Here is a 21,775-nt window from a genome sequence, read left to right on the forward strand (position 1 = left end):
GCTCCTCTTGTGTCTGCCAAACAGGTGGTCAAGGAGACACTCTCCGTAGAGAACACTGAAGATGCCCCGAACATACTGTGGCCATCAGCTAAATCAGGTAAACTATTTAGTATCATTTCTTATTAAAGTCAGACATATCTTCCATCTCCAAAATTAGCACTTTGCACTTGACCTTCCTCTGGTCCTTCCAGTCTCAAGCCACATATCAGTGCCTTCAAGATGCCTTCTCTGTCCCCAGGTGGGTTAAGTGCCCCTAACCTTGCTGGCTGTTGGTCAACAAGAGCAGACTACTTCCTGTCTTGTCTTTCCCATGGATTGTGAGCCCCTGGGGAACCCTGACTGTGTCTTGTTCTCTCCTGGATTTCCCATGTCTGGATCTTGGAGATGGTTGGTATCTAGGGGATGAAGGGATGATGAACAATTTAATGAAATGAGGAAGGAATATGATTAGCAGTAGCAGAGGAAAAGGTGACAAATCTTTAGGGATCCAGCATCTTTTACATAGTTCATTTACATGATATTCAGCCGCGTGTTACCTCCAAGAAGTCATGGGTGCAGCCACTTGAGTCCTCGATGCCAAATGAGTGAAAGAAGAGGGAGATGGTGTGGTTGTCGGGGGCTGTGAGCACGGTTGTGCAGTCCACGTTGCTGGCGTAGTCACTTGGCCAGCCAGGACTCCGTAGGTTGCCAAATGCCTTCTTATATTCTCGATTGCAATCTTAGAGGAAAGACAGTATCTTAATTAATGTATGCATCCCAATAGTTAGTTCTCCTTCAACTTGACAGGAGTAATTCAAGAAAATTATTAAATCGGAGCAAACTTCAGAAAAAAGCTAATCTAGCCCCTCCATTTACCTCTGAGATGACTGAGATCCCAAGACCTGAGGTGGACAGTGTGCCGGGCAAACGCAATGCAGTGTCTTAACACAAAACATCCTAGTGTGAGATGTGAAATGTGAAGACTCTCCTGTGAAGATGAACATTCTAGCACTCTCTGCACTTTTCTGATGATCCGGAGGTGGAGCTGGCTGACATTTAGACTCTGGACATACAGACTCTACCTCCAAGACAGAGTTTTGTCTGAGGATGTTTCCTCAAATACTTTGATGAATTGTTCATTCTGATACAACTGATATAGCTTTTGACCATTTTTGGTAAAAACACCCTGAGTGTTTTTGTTTGTTTTAATCAAAGGCAGCTTTGGTTTTAATCAAGCTTGAAACGAACATTACATACAGTGTTCTCTGGAAATCCATTTCTCGGTGACAGTGAACAAGTAACTCTTTCAAGGCTCCTTGGTTTTTCCAAAGTAGTTTTCTAATACATAGTGATTTCTCTATGTGGTTAAGAGCATAATTAACATAGTAACTGGTATATAGTTTTAATTAACAATATGAACTTAATATCCTGCATTCTCAACATTTTAATTAGTATTTCATTTGCTTTAACTCTTCAGAAGCCAGCTTTAGTCATCTACTAAATGGGGCAAGGCTTCTGGTAAAGTCTTACTTCACGTGGGTATGGTTTGTGTCAACAAACCTTAATTTATTCACAGGAGTCAACTCTAGCAGTAATTGTAATAATGGCAGTTTTTCTGAATAAAAGATTAAATCCCCAAGCTCACCTGCAATCTTATAGGTAAAACCCACTCTAGAGTTAATACTGAAAACTTCTGATTTGAAAACGATGACTGCGGTGCTCGTGGAGGAGTAAAACGTGGGCACGGCTGACACATTTCCACCGCAGAAGCGAATTCCTGGGTTTCCATTACTCTGAAATGGAATGGAAGCCAAGGGTCAGCAGGTTTAGTTTCAAAAGAGAATAGGCCACAGCAGAAATTAAACTGCACATAAAAATACAGTTTAAATATTTAACCATGGAGACCAATTATAGAGTTTAAAGCACTCTGCAGTAAGATGTCACCTTGGCCATGGAATTGACAGATGTCTCACATCTGAGGGCTGGGTGAGAAGTGGAGAGGTTTCTGCTGAAACCACAGGGCAGCCCCCTGCCTATTGAAAACAGGACCATCCCCCTCACTCCAAGTCCTCTCTAAGGGCTAGGCTGTTGTCAGAGCTCAGCCAGGCGGCTGGAGCTCACTACAGTTCACCTGGGGCATCTCCGTTGTTCGGAAGCCCCTACGGCTAACCAACACTGTTCCTGGCCCTCTCTCACCACCCTTTAGCAAACTTGCACTGTATGAGTTGCTCCTCAAACTGCAGCGAAACATTCCACGTATTCCCAGGTGCCTCCACCAGGCAGCATCCTCAGTTCAGGATTCCTACACTCTAATCCCATCATTCTTTTTATGTAAACCACCTAATAACATGATCAGTTCAGTTCAGTCGCTCAGTTGTGTCCAACTCTTTGCGACCCCATGAATCGCAGCATGCCAGGCCTCCCTGTCCATCACCAACTCCCGGAGTTCACTCAGACTCACATCCATCAAGTCAGTGATGCCATCCAGCCATCTCATCCTCAGTTGTCCCCTTCTCCTCCTGCTCCCAATCCCTCCCAGCATCAGAGTCTTTTCCAATGAGTCAACTCTTCGCATGAGGTGGACAAAGTACTGGAGTTTCAGCTTTAGCATCATTCCTTCCAAAGAAATCCCAGGGCTGATCTCCTTCAGAATGGACTGGTTGGATCTCCTTGCAGTCCAAGGGACTCTCACAAGTCCTCTCCAACACCACACTTCAAAAGCATCAATTCTTCGGCACTCAGCTTTCTTCACAGTCCAACTCTCACATCCATACACGACCACAGGAAAAACCATAGCCTTGACTAGATGGACCTTTGTTGGCAAAGTAATGTCTCTGCTTTTCAATATGCTATCTAGGTTGGTCATAACTTTTCTTCCAAGGAGTAAGTGTCTTTTAATTTCATGGCTGCAGTCACCATCTGCAATGATTTTGGAGCCCCCAAAAATAAAATCTGACACTGTTTCCACTGTTTCCCCATCTATTTCCCATGAAGTGATGGGACCAGATGCCATGATCTTCGTTTTCTGAATATTGAATTTTAAGCCAATTTTTTCACTCTCCTCTTTCACCTTCATCAAGAGGCTTTTTAGTTCCTCTTCACTAGGTCAGGGGCAGTGGCTGAGAGTGCCAGGCTGCAACGGCGCAGGAACGGCCAAGAGGAGCTACCCCGTGTCCAAGGTCAGGGGCGGCAGCCGGGAGGAGCTACCCCACGTCCAAAGCCAGGGGAGGCGGCCGAGAGGAGCAACCCCACCTCCAAGGAGTGGTGGCTGCGCGGGCGCAGGAGGGCCTAGAGGAGCTATTCCACGTTCAAGGTCAGAAGGGACGGCGGTGAGGAGATACCCCTCGTCCAAGGTAAGGAGCAGTGGCTGCACTTCGCTGGAGCAGCCCTGAAGAGATACCCCTTGTCCAAGGTAAGAGAAACCCAAGTAAGACGGTAGGTGTTGCAAGAGGGCATCAGAGGGCAGACACACTGAAACCATACTCACAGACAATTAGTCAATCACATGATGTTGATGCCCAAATCCTCAGGTATTCTGTGACCATCACACTTTTATGGTCAACAATCTCTTCAACATCTTACCCCATGAGCAATTCAGACTGATCCATTTTTTAAAAAAACAAAACAACTTTTCTCTGTTTTTTAAACCATGAATATAGTCCCCTTAGACTGGTACCAAATGGCTTCTTAACCAAACCCTCCACTTTGTTCTACACACAGATCCCGCTGACTACAGACAAGCTTCTGCTTGGAGCACTGCAGGCAGAATGCCAGAGACACACATCAAAAACTCCGGTTAATGGCCTGAAACTATCACATCCTTGTTAATCAGCCGTACTCCAATACAAAATGAAAAGTTTTTAAAAATTCAGGTTAATAGGGGAATCAGTCTCTGAGGATGGGGCACAAGAGTAGGCACTTTTCTGTTTTATTTTGTTTTAGTTTATTTTTAATTGGACGATAATTGCTTTGCAATGATGTGTTGGTTTCTGCTGTACAACAGTGTGTGCGTGCATGTTACTAGCTCAGTCGTGTCCTACCCTTTGCGACCCCATGGACTATAGCCCGCAGGCTCCTCTGTCCATGGAATTCTCCAGGCAAGAATACTGCAGTGGGTTGCCATTTCCTTCTCCAGGTCAACAATGTGAATCAGCCATGAGCATACATATGTCCCTGCCTTCTTGAGCCTCCCTCCCACTCCCCTATCCCGCCCCTCCAGGTCATCACGGAGCACGGAGCTGGGCTCCCTGTGCTGTGCACCAGCTTCCCACTAGCTACTTCACACATGGTGCTGTAGATATGCCAGTGCCACCCTCCCAGTTCATCCCGCCCTCTCCTTCCCTCTCCGTGGCCACAGTCTGTTCTCTACTTCAGGGCCAGGCACTTTTGCCAAGACACCCAGATGTTAAATAGGCACATGACCTACAGACCAAGTGCAGGTTTCTTAATGCCTATAAATAGGGGGTGTCATAAAAGGCTAAAAAGCACATTAGGCTGGAAGTAACTTTGAGAACTTATCCAGTCATGCCCTCAGTACTTCAAGTGTTCTGCAAACTCTGATGAAAAGGTTATAGATGTTTCTGTCATTCATACAATTGTTACCTCCGGTGGGTCCTGAAACTCTAAGTAGTTCTGGTTGCAGTCTTGAGAGTGCAGCTGAAATGCCCACACAGTTATCTCGACCTGCTGATGCAGGGGAGCTTCAATGACCCAAGTACAGGTGGCAAGGGGGACATCTGGGTCTGATGAATTGGGTGACGAAATACTTTGTGGGGTCCGAGTTGCATTAAATGTTCCACCACAAGGCACTGAGATGGGAAATAAGAAACAACTTAGAAGACATTTTACTTGTAACTCATCACACATATAATATTTAAAATTCTATTTTCTTTGTTCTTCCAACCCAAAGGAGCTGTGTTTATATCATTCTAGGAAGGATTTACATTATACATTCTTGACTAAGAATTGTACCAAATTTGTACCATGGATTAAACACAAAGTAATTAATAGGGTGTTTAGTAACCGACATTGCGCGTAGATAGTAATTAACATTGAGGTTAGTAATTAACATTGAGGTTAGTAATTAACATTGAGGTTAGTAATTAACTGAGTATAGATATAATCATGTCATTATTTTGAGTGCATAAATACACATGTGTTTCATAACATGTAAAAATGTCTCAGTTTACTCACTGTCCATGATGGTATATGTAGCATTAAATCCTTCTCTTTCTAAACTCAAGTCACTGACAAATTGAACTGTAAGGAAGTTTCCAGAAGAGATAAAGGGGGCAGGTACGGTGGAACCACAGAATGTTCCAGCCAAGTTGGCATTTTCACTGTCCCCATCATATAACTGAAAAGAAAAACAGCTCATTAGTTATCCATTAGTCACAAAGAAGTTGCATATTTTACACTAAAATGCACATGAAGTTACAAGAGGTCATAGTTAAGAATCTTACACTAATGTTCTTAATGCTGGTTTTAATTTAGGAACTGAATTGTTATCGAATCAATTACGCTATAATGATTTTCAGTAAAATTCTAGTATAATGGCCTAAAATTTTTTTCTCATTGGGAAAGTCATATTTGATTTAAAAAATAATGTGTCATTAGAGCCACAAACCCATCACCACCTTCACCTCTGTCCTCCCTAACAGCGCAGGTCCAAGCCATCGCGACCTCTTGCCTGATTCTCATCACATCTTCCCACGGATGCCCCCGGTCCTACTCTTGACCCTCTACAGTCCGTTCTCAACACACCAGCCAGAGGATACAGTTTAAGTGTTAGTCAGACCAGGTTGCTGCTCCGCTAAGAACTCTCCTAAGCCCTCCCCACCCACTCAAAGCCATGACTAGGGCCTCCGAGGCCTGATAGAACCTGCTCCCACTCCTACTCCTGGACTTCCCCAGCTGAACTCTTAATGGCCTCCACTTTGTTTGCTCTGCTCCTGGAGTGAAACAGGTGCTCCGCCATCCTCGCTGTTGTATCTGCTGTTTCCTTTGCCTGGAATGTTCTCCTGTTTATTCCCGTGGTTTCATTCCCCTCTGTTCTTTTAGGTCTTGACTCAAACATCACTGACTCAGTCGACTTCCCTGACCACTCCCCTCCCCATGTGAGGTCTTAGTTTCCCCACCAGGGATCTAACCTGCACCGCCTGCACTGGAGGGTGAAGTCTTAACCCCTGGACCACAGGGAAGCACCCCCAAGTCATCTTTGCGTCAGTTGATGGCTCAAGCCTAGCACCTCAGCCATCCTCGACTGCCGTGCCTTCTTCTGAACCGCCATCGATTCTGCTCCACCTTCATCCTCTGTCCCAAGGGCTCCATTTCCGGTGTCCCCACAGTGGTCCCTCTCACCTGTGCTGTTATAACATTTCTCATAGCCCTGACTCCACAGAGCATTCTCCCCCAAGCTGCCTGAACATCTGTAAGCTTAGAACAGGCAAAGATCCTGCTTGGCCTGCAATGTCCCTGGGGATCTCATTGCCTCTTCAGTTATACTCACCCTCTTTAGCATGGTCTGCAAGCCTGCTCTTGTCTGGCCTGGGCTGCTCTTCACACTTGCCCACTCCTCTGAGGTGTGCTGTGCTTAGTCATTCAGTTGTGTCCGAGACTCCTTGTGACCCTATGGAGGACTGTAGCCCCCCAGGCTCCTCTGTCCATGGGGATTCTCCAGGCAGGAATATTGGAGTCCAGGGATCTCCCAACCCAGGAATTGAACCCAGGTCTCCCTGTAACTCCTCCATCCCCTGGCAAATCTCTCTGAGCTGCTCCTCTTGCCAGGAGCTCTCTCCTCAGCCCTTGGATGGCCCACTCCTCATCATAGGGTCTCCGCTCAGATGCCACCCCCTCAGAGCCCAACTCTACCTAGTGGGCACTCCCCCAGTATCTTCCTGTTCTCTTCTCTAACTATAACCAAGACCTACCTTGTTTATTGCTTATTTACTTCTTCTGGTCTCTCCCCCATTAAAGCATATAAACCTGTGGGTGGGCGAGGGGACCTCTGACTATTCCCTGTATGTCACCAGCATCCAGAACAACCCCCAGGCAAAGGCGCCTTCAGCAAATGCCCTTCAGCATGTGTTGAAATAGTGAGTGCTTGTATTTTCTCAAACACGTCACTAGAAGACAAAGTGTTCTCCATCTGAGCAATCCCTATTGCACTGCTAAAACAAATATCTGTGTGGATCCAAACATGGAACTGAGAACAGAACCATGGTGTGTTGTTAAGCCTCAGCATCGCCATGATCCCTGACATTATTTTAAAATGCTGGGAATACATCAAACAGAAATGGTTAAAAACAGTCTTGTCAAAATAAACACAAAAATAAATTTCCCACTAGATGGCACTGTGTCTCTCCTTGAACATGATTTTAATAAAATTTTAGTAAGATTTTAAAGCCGAAAGAGACTGAGGGGCTGAGTTATCTAATCCCCTCATTTTACAGAAGAGCAGATTTGCCAAGTTTTAGGCAGTGTACTTGTTCTGGTAAACAAGTTAGGTTTTTATTATAACCATCGCTGCCTGTATAAAATCATGTTCATATCAACAAGCGTTTTTATTCCTGGTGCTGTGTATCAGGCCTCCAAGCTAGGTCCTGTCTATACAAGGATGCATAAGCACTTCCCATACCTTTAAGACACTAATTTGACTCAGAGATTAATGAGAAGAGGTTCATAAATTAAATATACGTGTGTGTGAGTTATACATAAAATAGAGAAAAAAGAGTGCTATAGCAGAAGAGTTCAGTGTATGAGGGGAACTCATACAATTGAGTCAGGACAGACCCCATACAGACGCCTCAACTGTGAGTAGAGGCCTTCCAGACCGAGACAACAGGAAGGGTACCCCAGGCAGATGCATCCAGGTGTGGCCACAGAAGGACAGAAGGCCTGACCTGTTTCAACACCTCCCTGCCCTGTGGCCCACCAGCCTGAGGTGAGAGAACAGGTGTGGGGCCAGGGAGTTCACTGGGACAAGGCCGATGCTTCATATGCTTCATGCGAAGGGCCTTGTATCTCCTACAGGAGTTGTAAGATCTGATTTGGGTTTTAAATGGATAAGTGGGCGAAGTGATGGAAAGAAATTACAGTAAGTCCCCAATATACAAATGAGTTCCATTCCAAGAGTGCGTCTGTTATGACCAATTTGTTCGTTAAGTCCAACAAAGTTTGCCTAGGTACCCAATTAACACAAGCAGCTATATAGTTTGGTACTGTATGAGGTTTATATAGTATAACAGCTGGCATACAGGGGCTGGCACACACAGACTCATCTTTGAAAGCTCACAATTTGAAGGTTCGTATGTACAGGACTTCGGAGAAGGCAATGGCACCCCACTCTAGTACTCTTGCCTGGAAAATCCCATAGATGGAGGAGCCTGGTGGGCTTCAGTCAATGGGGTCGCTAAGAGTCGGATAAGACTGAACAACTTCACTTTCAATTTTCACTTTCATGCATCGGAGAAGGAAATGGCAACCCACTCCAGTGTTCTTGCCTGGAGATTCCAGGGACGAGGGAGCCTTATGGGCTGCCGTCTCTGGGGTCACACAGAGTTGGACACGACTGAGGCGACTTAGCAGCAGCAGCAGCATGTAGAGGACTTACTGTATAACCATGCCCAGCCTCGAGCTGGTGTTCGCATTACTTCACTCACTGCCACAGTAAGATTTCTCCTAATGGAGCTGAAATAGGACAGATGATAGAGGCTCTGGACTCCTGTGTAGGCCAGGCCAGGGTTTTTTCCCTGACGACGCCACGTCTCCACTGTAAACTTAGCAGGGCGGCTCTGTAGAGGCTTGCAGGAAGTGCACCATCGGACGAGGCCAGCAATGGCGTCCTGAGGACCGCCCTGAGGCCCCACACCATCACCAGCAGCTGTGTGGTGCATTCTGGGAGCACACGTCACTGCCATACCGCCTAAACCTGAAGCTTGAATTAAGTTCTAAGTCTTGTGGACGGAGAAAAGCGCTGAGAGGAATTCCATGTTTTCTCAGCTTTTAAACCTCTTTAACAGTGGTGCAGGTTAGAATCTATTTAAGACCCTGAAGGAACTGCAGAAATAATCTGGTGGAAGATAACTTCTGATGATAGCTACTGCCAGATCCTCCCTGATTGGAGCAGCTAAAGAAAGTAGGAAAGGAAATTTGGGAATTTTAACTTATATGAATTTTTAATGCATGAGGGCAAGAGGTTTTGATATTGGGCTTTAATTCTTTTTAAATTTAACTCTGTAATTTTCCCTGGTGATCCTTGGGTCAAGAAGATCCCCTGGAGAAGGGAATGGCAACCCACTCCGGTATTCTTGCCTGGAGAATTCCATGGACAGAGGAGCCTGGTGGGCTACAGTCCATGGGGTCCCAAAAAGTTGGACACATTGAACTGAACAATTAACACTTTCATTTTCTCTTTCATAATTTTAGACATCAGTTTCTTTAGGACTTTATCTTTGAACATTTTCCTGGGAATGTGATAACAAGAGAATTTTAATAGTCTTATTTGAAGACTATGTAGCATCTCAGAGTATCTTCATGAATTCTTTGATCTTACTGTGAAACTTCTGACAGAGTCTGCTGGACAACAGGCCTAGGTATAATTTGGAATGAGAATGAGAGTAAATTTTTAGGTTTGGGGTTGAACTCGGATACTTTATAGAATCTTTTGGGGAAAATGTTATCTTGGTCCTAGTGGTTCTAGGTTTTTATTATAACCATCGCTGCCTGTATAAAATCATGTTCATACCAGCAAGTGTTTCTATTCTCGGTGCTATGTGCCAGGCTTGGTGCTCTGTGCCCTGGTTCTAGAGCTTGGTCCAAGCTCTAGAAGAGCTTGCAAAGGAGCAATGAAGAGAATCAGCTCTAAATGCAGGAGTTTTTAATATAACAACAAAAGTAGTATTGTTATATAAAATCAATAATATTATTAATATGATTATTATGTAATTTCAGGCTCTTTTCCAGTGCTTATGGCGGTGTTGGGAATATAGTAAGTACTCAAATTAACATTCATTGAATGAGTAAATGGATAGTAGGTGCTATCTTATAAGGATGAAGACCTGACGCCCAATTACTGACCTTCTCCCCAAAACTGGACAGCCCCCTCCTCCCATGGCTGATCACAGAATGATGGTTGAGCCTAGTGGGTTAAGACAAAGGTTTTCCGTGAGAACGGTATCATCTAGGAAGTGTTTTGCAAAAGTGTGGTGTTCTTGGCTCATCATAGTAGTCTGAGGCTGAAACTGGTACTTAGTGTTTAGAAGCCACACTGCAGAATTCCAACAAAATTCACAGGACAGATATGCAATATATCCCACATACCTATGAATGTCCTGCCAGATACGTGTGTAAGAAAACTGTTTAAAATCATTTGGTCCCAGAACCTAAGCTCATTCTGTATATAAACACAAAAATATTTTGCACTACTTTAGTAAGAACCAAATTTCCAAGAAGGCAATTATTATATAAGTTGAGGGAAGACTATAGTTTGTTTTATCTGGAACTATTTGATTTGAATTTTGGAAATTCATATTGTGGATGGGTACTGCCATTATCTTTTAAGTTGCAAATAGAGCCTATGTACTCATACCAGTCCACATTTCTATGTATGCATTTGTCATGATTCCAGGATTTTAGTACTTAATCAAGTGACTTAGCATAGTCACATCAGAGCATTTACATGTTGATATACACACTATTTTATGGGTTTTCCTTTTATTTCTCCTTTTCAAAGCCTTTAGCATAATTGTAAATTGAAATTATATGTGGCTAGGCTATGGCACAGATGAGCTTTCACTTCAGATGGTCAAAGGATCATTAGACAATACTGGTTATTCCAAGGGGCACTGACTGCATTGAGAAGAAGCTGGGCAGTGTTAGAAAGAAGCCCCTCCTTTTCCTGTTTCATGTTTCCTAGCAAAGGAATGTCAGTTATGGTCACAAAACTGAGTCCTCTTTGCTGTTTGACTCACTGGTCTCCACAAAGGAATGACTTAACTGATGAATAGGCTGGTGTTCAGAAGCGGGGTATACATCATGCGGCTTGCTTCCCCTCTTCACCCACTTCTCTGTGGTAACCAATCACCCACTGAAAGCTTGCTTTTGTGCTGTTTATCTGAAATTCAGCTCATCCATCCCATCTAGAATGTCTTTCTGAACCCTGGAGTGACAGCACTCATACTTTGGTGTTTTGCTCTATTTTTCTGTGTTTATCACATGTATTGGCTTTGCCATGTTATCCGTCTCATCCACTTACAGCTCCATGATTGAAGCTTATCTTTGATTCTCATACCTCAAGTGCCAGGCACAATGCCCAACACATAATCATGCCATGTGACTCTTCAGGGAATGGATGTGATGTCAATTTCAACAGCAACCACTCAGTGAAATACATAATTCTCTACTTATTGCGGTTATCTTTTTGTTGCTACTACTGTTGTAGTTGTTTTTCTTAGCCATACTGGGTGGCTTGGAGGATCTTAGTTCCATGACCCAGGCCCTCGGTGGTGAAAGCCCAAATTCCTAACCACTGGACTGTCGGGAAGTCCCCTACTGCAGTTATGTTAATAACTTTCCAAGTCAACCCTTTCAAAACAATAATGATATAATTACAAATGAATAAAGGATTTGGCATGTTTTCACTTAAATATCTACCTACAGATTTAAATTAACTTTTCTAAAAAGTGATTTGATTAGAATCTCTAAGAAACAGTCTAAAATGAGCCCAGTGTCCTATTTATCACAGTGAATCTCTTTAATAAAGGTACCTCCAGGCCTCACATTCCAAGAACTGTCCTGTGATCTGCCAGATTCATATAAGCTGGAAATGGTGCCAATTGAGGGAAACTGCTTTCCCAAAAAGAAAAACAAAAGTAGATCTGAACAGAATTTCTTTTAAAAAAGAAAGGGCATTTTATATTGAAGCCAGAGAATAGCTCCTTGTTTTCAATATTGTTATGTCTGTCCTAAATAGCTTGAAAACATCTATAAAATTAATAGTTCTTTTAATTTAAAAACAATTTTTTGCCACCCCATACAGCCTGTGGGATCTTAGTTAGTTCTCCAACCAGGGACTGAACCTGGGCCCTCAGCAGTGAGAGCAGAGTCCTAACCACTGGACTGTCAAGGAGCTTCCAAGAGTTCTTTTAATTGTATTATCAAATCACACATAGAAACATAGCTTGAGAATAAATCCAGTCAGCCTCCTCCTGGCACAACCACATTCTAAACATCCCCCTTGTACTTACATTCATAATAATGTATATGTAAATCAATTATTCATAATATTTTAAGAAAAGGAGATTCTACAGACTTCGTGACCATGTAGAGTCACCCAAAGTGAGGAAAAAAGAAATAAATTTATTTACAAATTATATGACAGGCACAGTGCTAAATGCTCTAACATACCTTATCTTTATCCTCAAAATAGTCTTGCAAGACAGGTACAATTGTGTGATTTTGTTTGTTCGTTTTTCAATAGATGGAGTGATGAGAATCAGGGACATTAGGAAATTTGTCAGGTGGCAAAGTTGGGTTTGAGTCCATATTACCTGCCCTGAAAATGTATTTATCCTCTGGTAAAATTAGCACTCAAACAGCCTTGAACAGCCTTGAGCAGCTCATTGCTGCTCTGGCCACTCTGGTCTCATTCCAGACAAGAAGAATTCACCCTGATCTGACATTTCTTGTTATCTGTAGTCTTTCATGAATTCCTTCTGATCTGGCTTCTGTCCCAATACTTTATTTAAATGGTTGTCATCCAGTCTAATGAGTTTTTCTTTATCTTAACCTTTCCTGGCCTCTAATTTACAATTTAATAGTACTGACCATCCATCCTTGGTAAAAGACTTTTCTCCCTTGACTTCAGTGATAACTGCATTATTCCTGGTTGGTACATTTTTCTGTGACTTGTCTGTTTCTCTTCCTGATTCTTCTGTCCTTTCCAGCTGTCTCACCCTGGACCTTTCCTGGAGTTGAGCGGGAGCCTGGCTGTTCAGTGCCATGCTGTCTCTCTCAAAGAAGCATCTCTCCTGATTTAAGAAACTCTCTTTGCTGCCTTCTCTCTATTTATACCACTGCCCCCTTGCTGGAGCTCTGGCATTCTCTGCCCCTGGTCAATTTCACTTGTCGGCCCTGCCATCATCCAAATTAAACTTATTCCTGCAAAACCACGGCCTCCTCCTAAGAGTACTGACATTCTTTTGGTCTTCTGGGCATGGTGCTTTTCACAGTGAAAATATAAGACCGTCTATAATTAAGTGCCCTGGTAGCTCAGACAGTAAAGCGTCTGCCTACCATGTGGGAGACCGGGGTTCGATCCCTGGGTCGGGAAGGTCCCCTGGAGAAGGAAATGGCAACCCACTCCAGTACTCTTGCCTGGAAAATCCCATGGATAGAGGAGCCTGGTAGGCTACAGTCCATGGGGTTGCCAAGAATCAGACATGACTAAGCAACTTTTCTTTCTTTCTTATAATTAAGTGCTCAAATGTGTATTTTGTCTATGACTTTTCTCCCCTTTCTTTTAAAACCAATTTCTGCAAAATTTAAGATGATTTTTGAACTTAAGTTTCTCTCACATCCAGCTTGTCATCAGCACCATCTCTGCACCCTCCTCACTTAAAGGTAATTTCTTCCTGGGCTCCTAACTCCAGCCTCTCCCCGGACCATCCACTCAGAATGCTGAGTCATCTTTCTTAAATACTGTTCTCATCTTATGACTCATTGGAAAACGTGCAATCACTTCTTATTTCCAACTACATAAAATCTAAATGCACTAGCTTGATGTTCTAGATCCTTTATAATCTGGGTATTTCTCCACCTATCCAGTCTTATTTTTTGCTCTGCTTTAACAATAATCTGCCCTGATAAAGTCAACCTCTTCATTCATTCAACTTCAATGCCTTTTCTGCCTCACCTAGAATGCCCTCTGTCCCAACTTGAATAAAGGTTCTCTTCATTCTATGTATCTTTCTTGTTCCCACCAAATCATCATGAACCATCCTCCCTTTTAAACTTGCTCATGGCTTCCAGCCTATGCCCAGTGTACTTGAATATCAACTCTCCTGAACTACCTGGTGTTGATTCGCATGTATCATCCTTTAACTGTGCAACCAACTTTAAGCTCCTCCTGAACAAAAATAGTGCCTGCTGTTTACCCCCAACAGTGTAGTGGAGTATATTGATTGATGCTGCTTAGCACTTTTAATCTAAATGCATATAGCCTGATAAATACAATGATTTAATATTAAAGAGTCATTTAAATATTAAAAACTTTCTTGATTTACTTCTAATGGGACTTCAGAAGTAAGATATTTTTCACATCTAAAAGTAATATATTAAATAAGTAAATATCCAAACTTTAAAAATAGATGAAGGAAGGAGTGATGATTTGCATATAGACACTGTCATTTATTTTAGATTTTGCCTAAGATCCTTTGATAATGTCTTTCCAGAGGACCCATCGTGCCATAAATTATCTCTTGACAAGGTTTGGAGGAACAGTGAATCTTAAAGCTAATGTTAGAAGCTACACAAAATTTTTGACTCATTCCTGTCAGAGATTATTTTGATGTGAAGATAGGGCAGTTGCAGTATCATTCATTACATCAGAGGACCCCCAACCCTTAGGCCATGGACCGGTACTGGTCCATGGCCTGTTAGGAACCAGGCCACATAGCAGGAGGTGAGCAGTGAGCAAGTGAATGAAGCTTCATCTCTATTTACACCTGCTCCCCATGGCTTGCATCACCACCTGAGCTCCGCCTCTGATCAGATTGGCTGCAGGATTAGATTCACATAGGAGCATGAACCCTAACCCCAAAAGTCAAGGCAGAACATCCTGAGATTGCCACAAAACAGAAATAAGAAAGAAAGTGAAGTCACTCTGTCGTGTCCAACTCTTTGTGACCCCATGGACTGTAGCTTACTAGGCTCCTCTGTCCATGGAATTTTCCAGGCAAGAGTACTGGAGTGGGTTGCCATTTCCTTCTCCAAGGGATCTTTCCAACCCAGGGATTGAACCCAGGTCTCCCACACTGCAGGCAGATGCTTTAGTATAATAAATATAATGCACTTGAATCATCCTGAAACCATCTTCCACTGCCCTCATCCATGGAAAAACTGTCTTCCACGAAACCCATCCCTGGTGCCAAAAAGGTTGGAGACTGCTGCTTTAATCATCGAAGAACAGGTCATTTAAACAATTAATAGTACTCACAACTTTCAGGACTTTATGTGTGGTATAAACTGGAATACATCATGAAAAAGTCGGATTAGAAGACTCTTGTTAAAGAACACAATAGCTTTACCTTGACATAATCATAAATGCATCTTCGCAAAGTAGTTGCTGCCTCCAGAGCAAATGTATGGAAGGTGAGTTTGATGACTTTGTTCACGGGGGCAGTGATGAACCACACACAGTTTAAACCCTTGTCATACCTCCCATTGGAATCAGAATCAGGGGAGGCAAAGGAATGGTCGGAACCTGTCAGATAACCACCACATCCTTGCTGAGGCCCTGTGTTAAAACAAAAAAAGACACATCAATATGCAGAGCAAAGAAAGTGAATCTTAAATTTTATGTGGAGGATTTTTAAAATCATATAGTTTCTGTCTTCTGTCACACTTTGATGAACATTATCAGGTTGTTTGCAGGCTTCATCGAGCTTATGCAAGCGCGCGTGCCCCCTGCCTTAGCTTCTTTGTTATTTATTTCCTCTTCAATCACTGATCTGTCAGCCTCTACCAACTCACATCTAGTTGCCTAGAAAAGTGGGTAAACAGATATGGTCCTACACGCATTTTTAGAACGCTTGATATGATTTACCGGAATTTTTTCTACCCTTGCAAAATCCAATTTTATACAAAATAAAGTATTTTGCATAACAAAACTGATGGAAACTGTGAACACGTTTTACCTTTATGTTCTGCTTTCATGAACACTATCAGATTGAAAACTGAATTTAAGAAGAATTTCCCCCACATGCCAAGAAAATTGGCTCTCAAGATATCTTTTATTTAAATAGCCTGGTAGGAAGAGGCTGAGAGGCATTTAACACTCCATTCCACTTAATATTAAACTGTACTCTATATTTGAATCCTTCTTTTTCCAAAAATATGGGGAAGCTGAAGAAGAGGAACTTTGAGAAAAATATATACTTTGAAATGAAAACTCTGAAATTCAGAATAAAAATACAAAAGAGAGGTAAGAATACTCTCACTGCTTAGTTATGAAAAAAATATGGCACAGACTCCTCAGAGCACAGGATTTAGTTTTTTCCACTCCACAGCCTAAGTTGATGCTTTGGAAAGGAAGAAAAACTTTATTGGTAATTTTGAAATGAATACATGAGACTGAATTAAGGTTAAAACAGCTCTAGGAGGAATGGAGATGAAATAGGCATTCAAAGTAGTATTCATAAAGCTTGCAATCTACACAAATACTCAGCATTACAAGTTGCATAGTTAAATTCACTGACAGTGGTCTTCCATTTATTTACCTGTCTCATTTCATTTAATACTAATATTAATGTTAATGTTAAACGTGAAAGGGTTGCTTTCAACATTAGGGGGCGCTACGGTTCAGGACTTGGCTCTTGGCAGGAAAGGCAAACAATGGCTGCCGACACGGGATGCAAAAGATACCAACTGCTCAGGGCGTTTTCCAGCATAGGCGCCTTATTTAGTAAGTCAAGCTACCCTGTCACAGCTTCTAAGTGAAGTACAACTACAGATTATTTGCGCTGTCACGTGTTTCCTGGCGTTGAAATGCTTCCAAACGTCCAGTCCCTGATATATCCATAAGCAGCATCTGGAGCAAAATTATTCTGAAACCCTAAGCAATGCTAATCACTCTATTCCTATGAAAGTGAAGTGAAAGTCGCTCAGTCGTGTCCGACTCTTTGTGACCCCATGAACTATACAGTCCATGGAATTCTCCAGGCCAGAATACTGGCGTGGGTAGCCGTCCCCTTCTCCATGTTATCTTCCCAACCCAGGGGCTGAACCCAGGTCTCCCACATTGCAGGCAGATTCTTTACCAGCTGATCCACTATGGATTCCTAGGCAACAGATCTGCAAAGTGAAGAAAGAAATGGAGATTGCACAGTTTTTGCTCCAGTGTGGACTGACTGTTACTAAAGGCAACCACTTAAGCTTATTGAAAAGCCTGACACGGAAGAACAATTACTAAGGGTATTAATGAATTGAGAAATTCATTTACCTATTAAATAACGTTTTGTTAGTCAAGGAAATATATTTATTATTTCTTAATTTTTGTTGGTGTGTTGTTTGTTTACAATGTTGTGTTAGTTTCAGGTGTACAGCAAAGTGAATCAGTCATACGTATACATACATCCACTCTTTTTAGATTCTATTCCCATATAGGCCATTACAGAGTATTGAGTAGAGTTTCCTGTTCTATACAGTAGATTCTTATTAGTTACCTGTATTTATATTTAGTGTTGAGATGGGAAAAGATGAATGGTATTCCAATAGCAGTGATGTCATATATCTATAATGATGATACCATTTAGAAATCACAGGTGCCATAAAAGTGGCAGAGGTAAATTTTGCAAGAAAGGGAGACTATTATTTCAGGCCAAGAGGATCTAGAATGTTCAAGGAAGAGGTGACATTTGATCTGTATCTTAAAGGATAAACTGGACAAGACCATAGAGAAATGAGGTTGGTATTGGCAAGTCCAGGCTGAAAGAGTTTGTAACCAAAGGTTAAATGGACAAGGATTTACATTTATAGAATTTGATCTATAGACTTTATTCTATAGCTAGTAGGGATTCACTTGAAAGGTTTTTGATCAGAGGAGTGGTAGGGTCAGGATGAATGCACTTTCTCATCAAGTCCAATCTAGAAATGCATCTGGAGGAGATGAAACCAGACCTGAGCATATGGCTGTGGTCTGAGCTGGAGGAAGTAGGGGAAGTGAGAATTGGAGGTCTGTACTCAGGAAAACTGGACTGCTGGGCTTTAGTCTATTAATACATCAGCTCCAACAACTAAATGCTATTTTTTAAAAAACTTAAGCTATATGTTTTAATCACCACTTGCTTATTAATTGTTACTAGTTAAGTTAATAAGGATAGAATGACAATTATACTGAGCACTGCAAGTACCGTTATACACACTTATTGCTGATATATACAAGATAAGATACACACTTATTAGATACAAGACTACTCCTATTGCTACTACTGCTACTAATGTCTTAAGAAAGAGACACCCTGCCTTCAGGAAATCCCAGAGCAGAATCCACAGCTCACTGATGTGCACTGGCACAGGCTTAGTGGGAGACTGCGTGATTCCTAACTCTTCAGTCTGTCTCTCTGCAGTGCTCTAGAATGGACAAGAGTATATTTTTCTGTCCACTTGATGCTAGATTTGACTATGTGACTTGCTTGAGACAATGGAATATCAGCGGCCAAGAAGTAGGAAGAGCACATTTAAATGTGCTGATGCTCTTTGGCTTGGACTTTTGTGCTTGTTGTGATCCACCAAGAGCTCATGCCCTGGGGACTTGCATGGAAAGCAGACCCAGCCCTAGCCTGTACTACAGAGCCAAACACGCTCAACTTGCTTCCTGAAACATGCAGGCAAACCAGCCTGACGATCCATAAGTAATAAAATTAATATTCCAGGTATAAGCCACTGCATTTTGGATAGTCTGTTATACGGCATTATTGTGGCAGTAACTGACCAATACAAAAATAGCTTTTTCCAGTTATCAAACTATAATAGAGTACATTGACTCATAAAATGAACACACAGAATAAAGAAAATGGAGAACTAAAATTATTGTCAGATAATCCTGGCCCAAATAGTCAAATAACTGAAGTAAATATAACATTATATGAGTGAGTTACATAATTCAATGTATGAGTAAACATATTATATGAATAAATAGTTGAATAATTGAGGTAAACACAATATGATATGAGTAAATATCTTTCAGTGTTTGTGGCATAGGAAATGGAATGGTTATACTTGCTCTGATTCCCCACTTTGATATTTAAACATAGCATAACTGCTCTGTGCTTCTGCCCCTCCTAAGGCAAGATGGAAGTGGAAACCTATGTCTTGAGGAAACATAAAGACGAATATTATCAAAGGAAGGGTTCTTTACCAAAAAGTACTATTGCCATGTAACTATTTCTGAATTTCAACAATAGTAGGATACAGGGGAAGAAAAAGGCAGAATTCTGTAACAGTGAAATAGTGTCATATATTTGTTTACTATATTGGTATTTTAGAATTCCTTTTTTGAGCTAGTTTATGACTTTAACCTTGACATGTTCTTTAGCATCACAAACTCACCATCTTTCTTGTCACTACTCATGTTTCTACTGTCCAGCCAGCTCCCACCCATCAGCAACTTCCTCGTCAGTCAAGTTGTGTCAGAAGCACTCTGGAAGACCCACTCTGTGCCAGAGAACAAATGTCACTCTAATCTCCTAACCAAAGAAGAAACACTTCCTACAAAAGAGCTCTGTCTTAAGAGAAAGCAAATGTTGGTTGGGCTTCCCTGGTAGCTCAGCTGGTAAAGAATCTGCTTGCAATGCGGGAGACCCTGGTTTGATTCCTGGGTTGGGAAGATCCCCTGGAGGAGGGATAGGCTACCCACTCCAGTATTCTTGCCTGGAGAATCACATGGACAGAGGAGCCTGGTGGGCTACAGTCCACGGGTTTGCAAAGAGTCAGACATGACTGAATGACTAAGCACAATGTTTGGCTAAAGAAATATTGGAAATACAAACTCACAGAAAGCATTGAGATCTGGGTCCAGATCTACTTAATTAAAAATCAGTAACTGAATCCTCAATTGTCTCCCTCCAATTATGAAACTTCAGAGTGAAGTTCAAGCCAGAATAAATCTGATGATAAGAAATAGCTATCTTATCTAAGAGAAAACATCTGGAAGGCTTCAGTGGAGGCAAATACATTTCTAAACAATTATCTTGAGAAATGACATTTCTGCAGCTGACATTGGAGGAGGCTGACATTTTATAGAGGTCTTCTGGATAGGATCTCCATCCATCTCTGGACAACCGCTACTTGGACAGATAGTCGCAGGCCAGCTGGACTTTCAGATAAGGATCAGCCTGACTTCAGGCATTTTCCTGTTCCCCAGCGTGTATTTGAAGGGAGCAGAACATAAGCACAGGAAACAGAACACAAACGCATTTAAAGCTGGTGCCTTAGGGAAATGGGAGTTCCATAATCCTGTCTTTGAGTATATCTTACTATGATTTTCAAAGCTGCAGTGTATAAGTGCCCTATAGCAGTGAATTCATTTAAAAAGTTCAACTAAGCTTCAGATGAACATGTCTTGCCTTTTTCACTAAAAGTAAACTGGAGCTGTTATTCTACTCCCTGGGCTTCCCTGATAGCTCAGTTGGTAAAGAATTCACCTGCAATGCAGGAGACCTGGGTTCAATTCCTGGGTCAGGAAGATCCCATGGAGAAGGGAAAGGTTACCAACTCCAGTATTCTTGTATGGTGAATTCCAAGGACTGTATAGTCCATGGGGTTGCGGAGAGTCAGACACGACTGAGCAACTTTCACTTCACCACTTCACTTCACCACTTCACTTCACGTCATTCTACTCCCTAACCCTAAACATCATCAACTACAAGGACAATTCAGTCACTTAGTCGTGTCCAACTCTTTGTGACCCCATGGACTGCAGCACGCCAGGCCTCCCTGTCCATCACCAACTCCAAGAGTTTACTCAAACTCATGTCCATTGAGTCGGTGATGCTATCCAACCATCTCATCCTCTGACATCCCCTTCTCCTCCTACCTTCAATCTTTCCCAGCATCAGGGTCTTTTCAAATGAGTCAGTTCTTTGCATCAGGTGGCCAAAGTATTGGAGTTTCAGCTTCAGCATCAGCCCTTCCAATAAATATTCAGGATTCATTTCCTTTAAGATGGACTGGTTTGATCTCCTTGCAGTCCAAGGGACTCTCAAGAGTCTTCTCCAACACCATAGTTCAAAAGCATCAATTCTTCAGTGCTCAGCTTTCTTTAGTCCAACTCTCACATCCATGCATGAGTACTGGAAAAACCATAGCTTTGACTAGATGAAACTTTGTTGGCAAAGTAATGTCTCTGCTTTTTAATATGCTGTCTAGGTTGGTCATAACTTTCCTTCCAAGGAGCAAGCATCTTTTAATTTCATGGCTGCAGTCACCATCTGTAGTGATTTTGGAGCCCCAAAAATGAAGTCTCTCACTGTTTCCATTGTTTCCCCATCTATTTGCCATGAAGTGATGGGACCAGATGCCATGATCTTCGTTTTCTGAATGTTGAGTTTTAAGCCAACATTTTCACTCCCCTCTTTCATTTTCATCAAGAGGCTCTTTAGTTCTTCTTCACTTTCTGCCGTAAGGGTGGTGTCATCTGCATATCTGAGGTTATTGATATTTCTCCTGGCAATCTTGATTCCAGCTTGTGCTTCTTCCAGCCCAGTGTTTCTCTTGATGTACTCTGCATATAAGTTAAATAAGCAGGGTGGCAGTATACAGCCTTGATATACTCCTTTCCTAATTTGGAACCAGTCTGTTGTTCCATGTCCAGTTCTAACTTTTGCTTCCTGAACTGCATATAGATTTCTCAAGAGGCAGGTAAGGTGGTCTGGTATTCCCATCTCTTGAAGAATTTTCCACAGTTTGTTGTGATCCACACAGTCAAAGGCTTTGGAATAGTCAATAAAGCAGAAATAGATATTTTTCTGGAACTCTCTTGCTTTTTCGATGATTCAACGGATGTTGACAATTTGATTTC

The 21,775-nt window shown here is 42.2% G+C and overlaps 1 protein-coding gene across 1 annotated transcript in view; it reads right to left on the reverse strand.

Annotated features, from left to right (window-relative positions):
- Positions 1–21,775, reverse strand: part of CUBN (cubilin) — a 259,194-nt gene that overhangs the window by 8,952 nt on the left and 228,467 nt on the right. Inside the window, exons 60-64 of the mRNA NM_001192575.1 lie at positions 15,285–15,493; positions 5,173–5,335; positions 4,582–4,787; positions 1,625–1,772; positions 537–718 (exon numbers count right to left, since the gene is read on the reverse strand). Coding sequence (NP_001179504.1) covers positions 537–718; positions 1,625–1,772; positions 4,582–4,787; positions 5,173–5,335; positions 15,285–15,493 — 908 coding nt within the window. The remainder of the gene's footprint in view (positions 1–536; positions 719–1,624; positions 1,773–4,581; positions 4,788–5,172; positions 5,336–15,284; positions 15,494–21,775) is intronic.

This window comes from Bos taurus, chromosome 13, assembly GCF_002263795.3.
Source record: "Bos taurus isolate L1 Dominette 01449 registration number 42190680 breed Hereford chromosome 13, ARS-UCD2.0, whole genome shotgun sequence".
Taxonomy (NCBI): Eukaryota; Metazoa; Chordata; class Mammalia; order Artiodactyla; family Bovidae; genus Bos; species Bos taurus.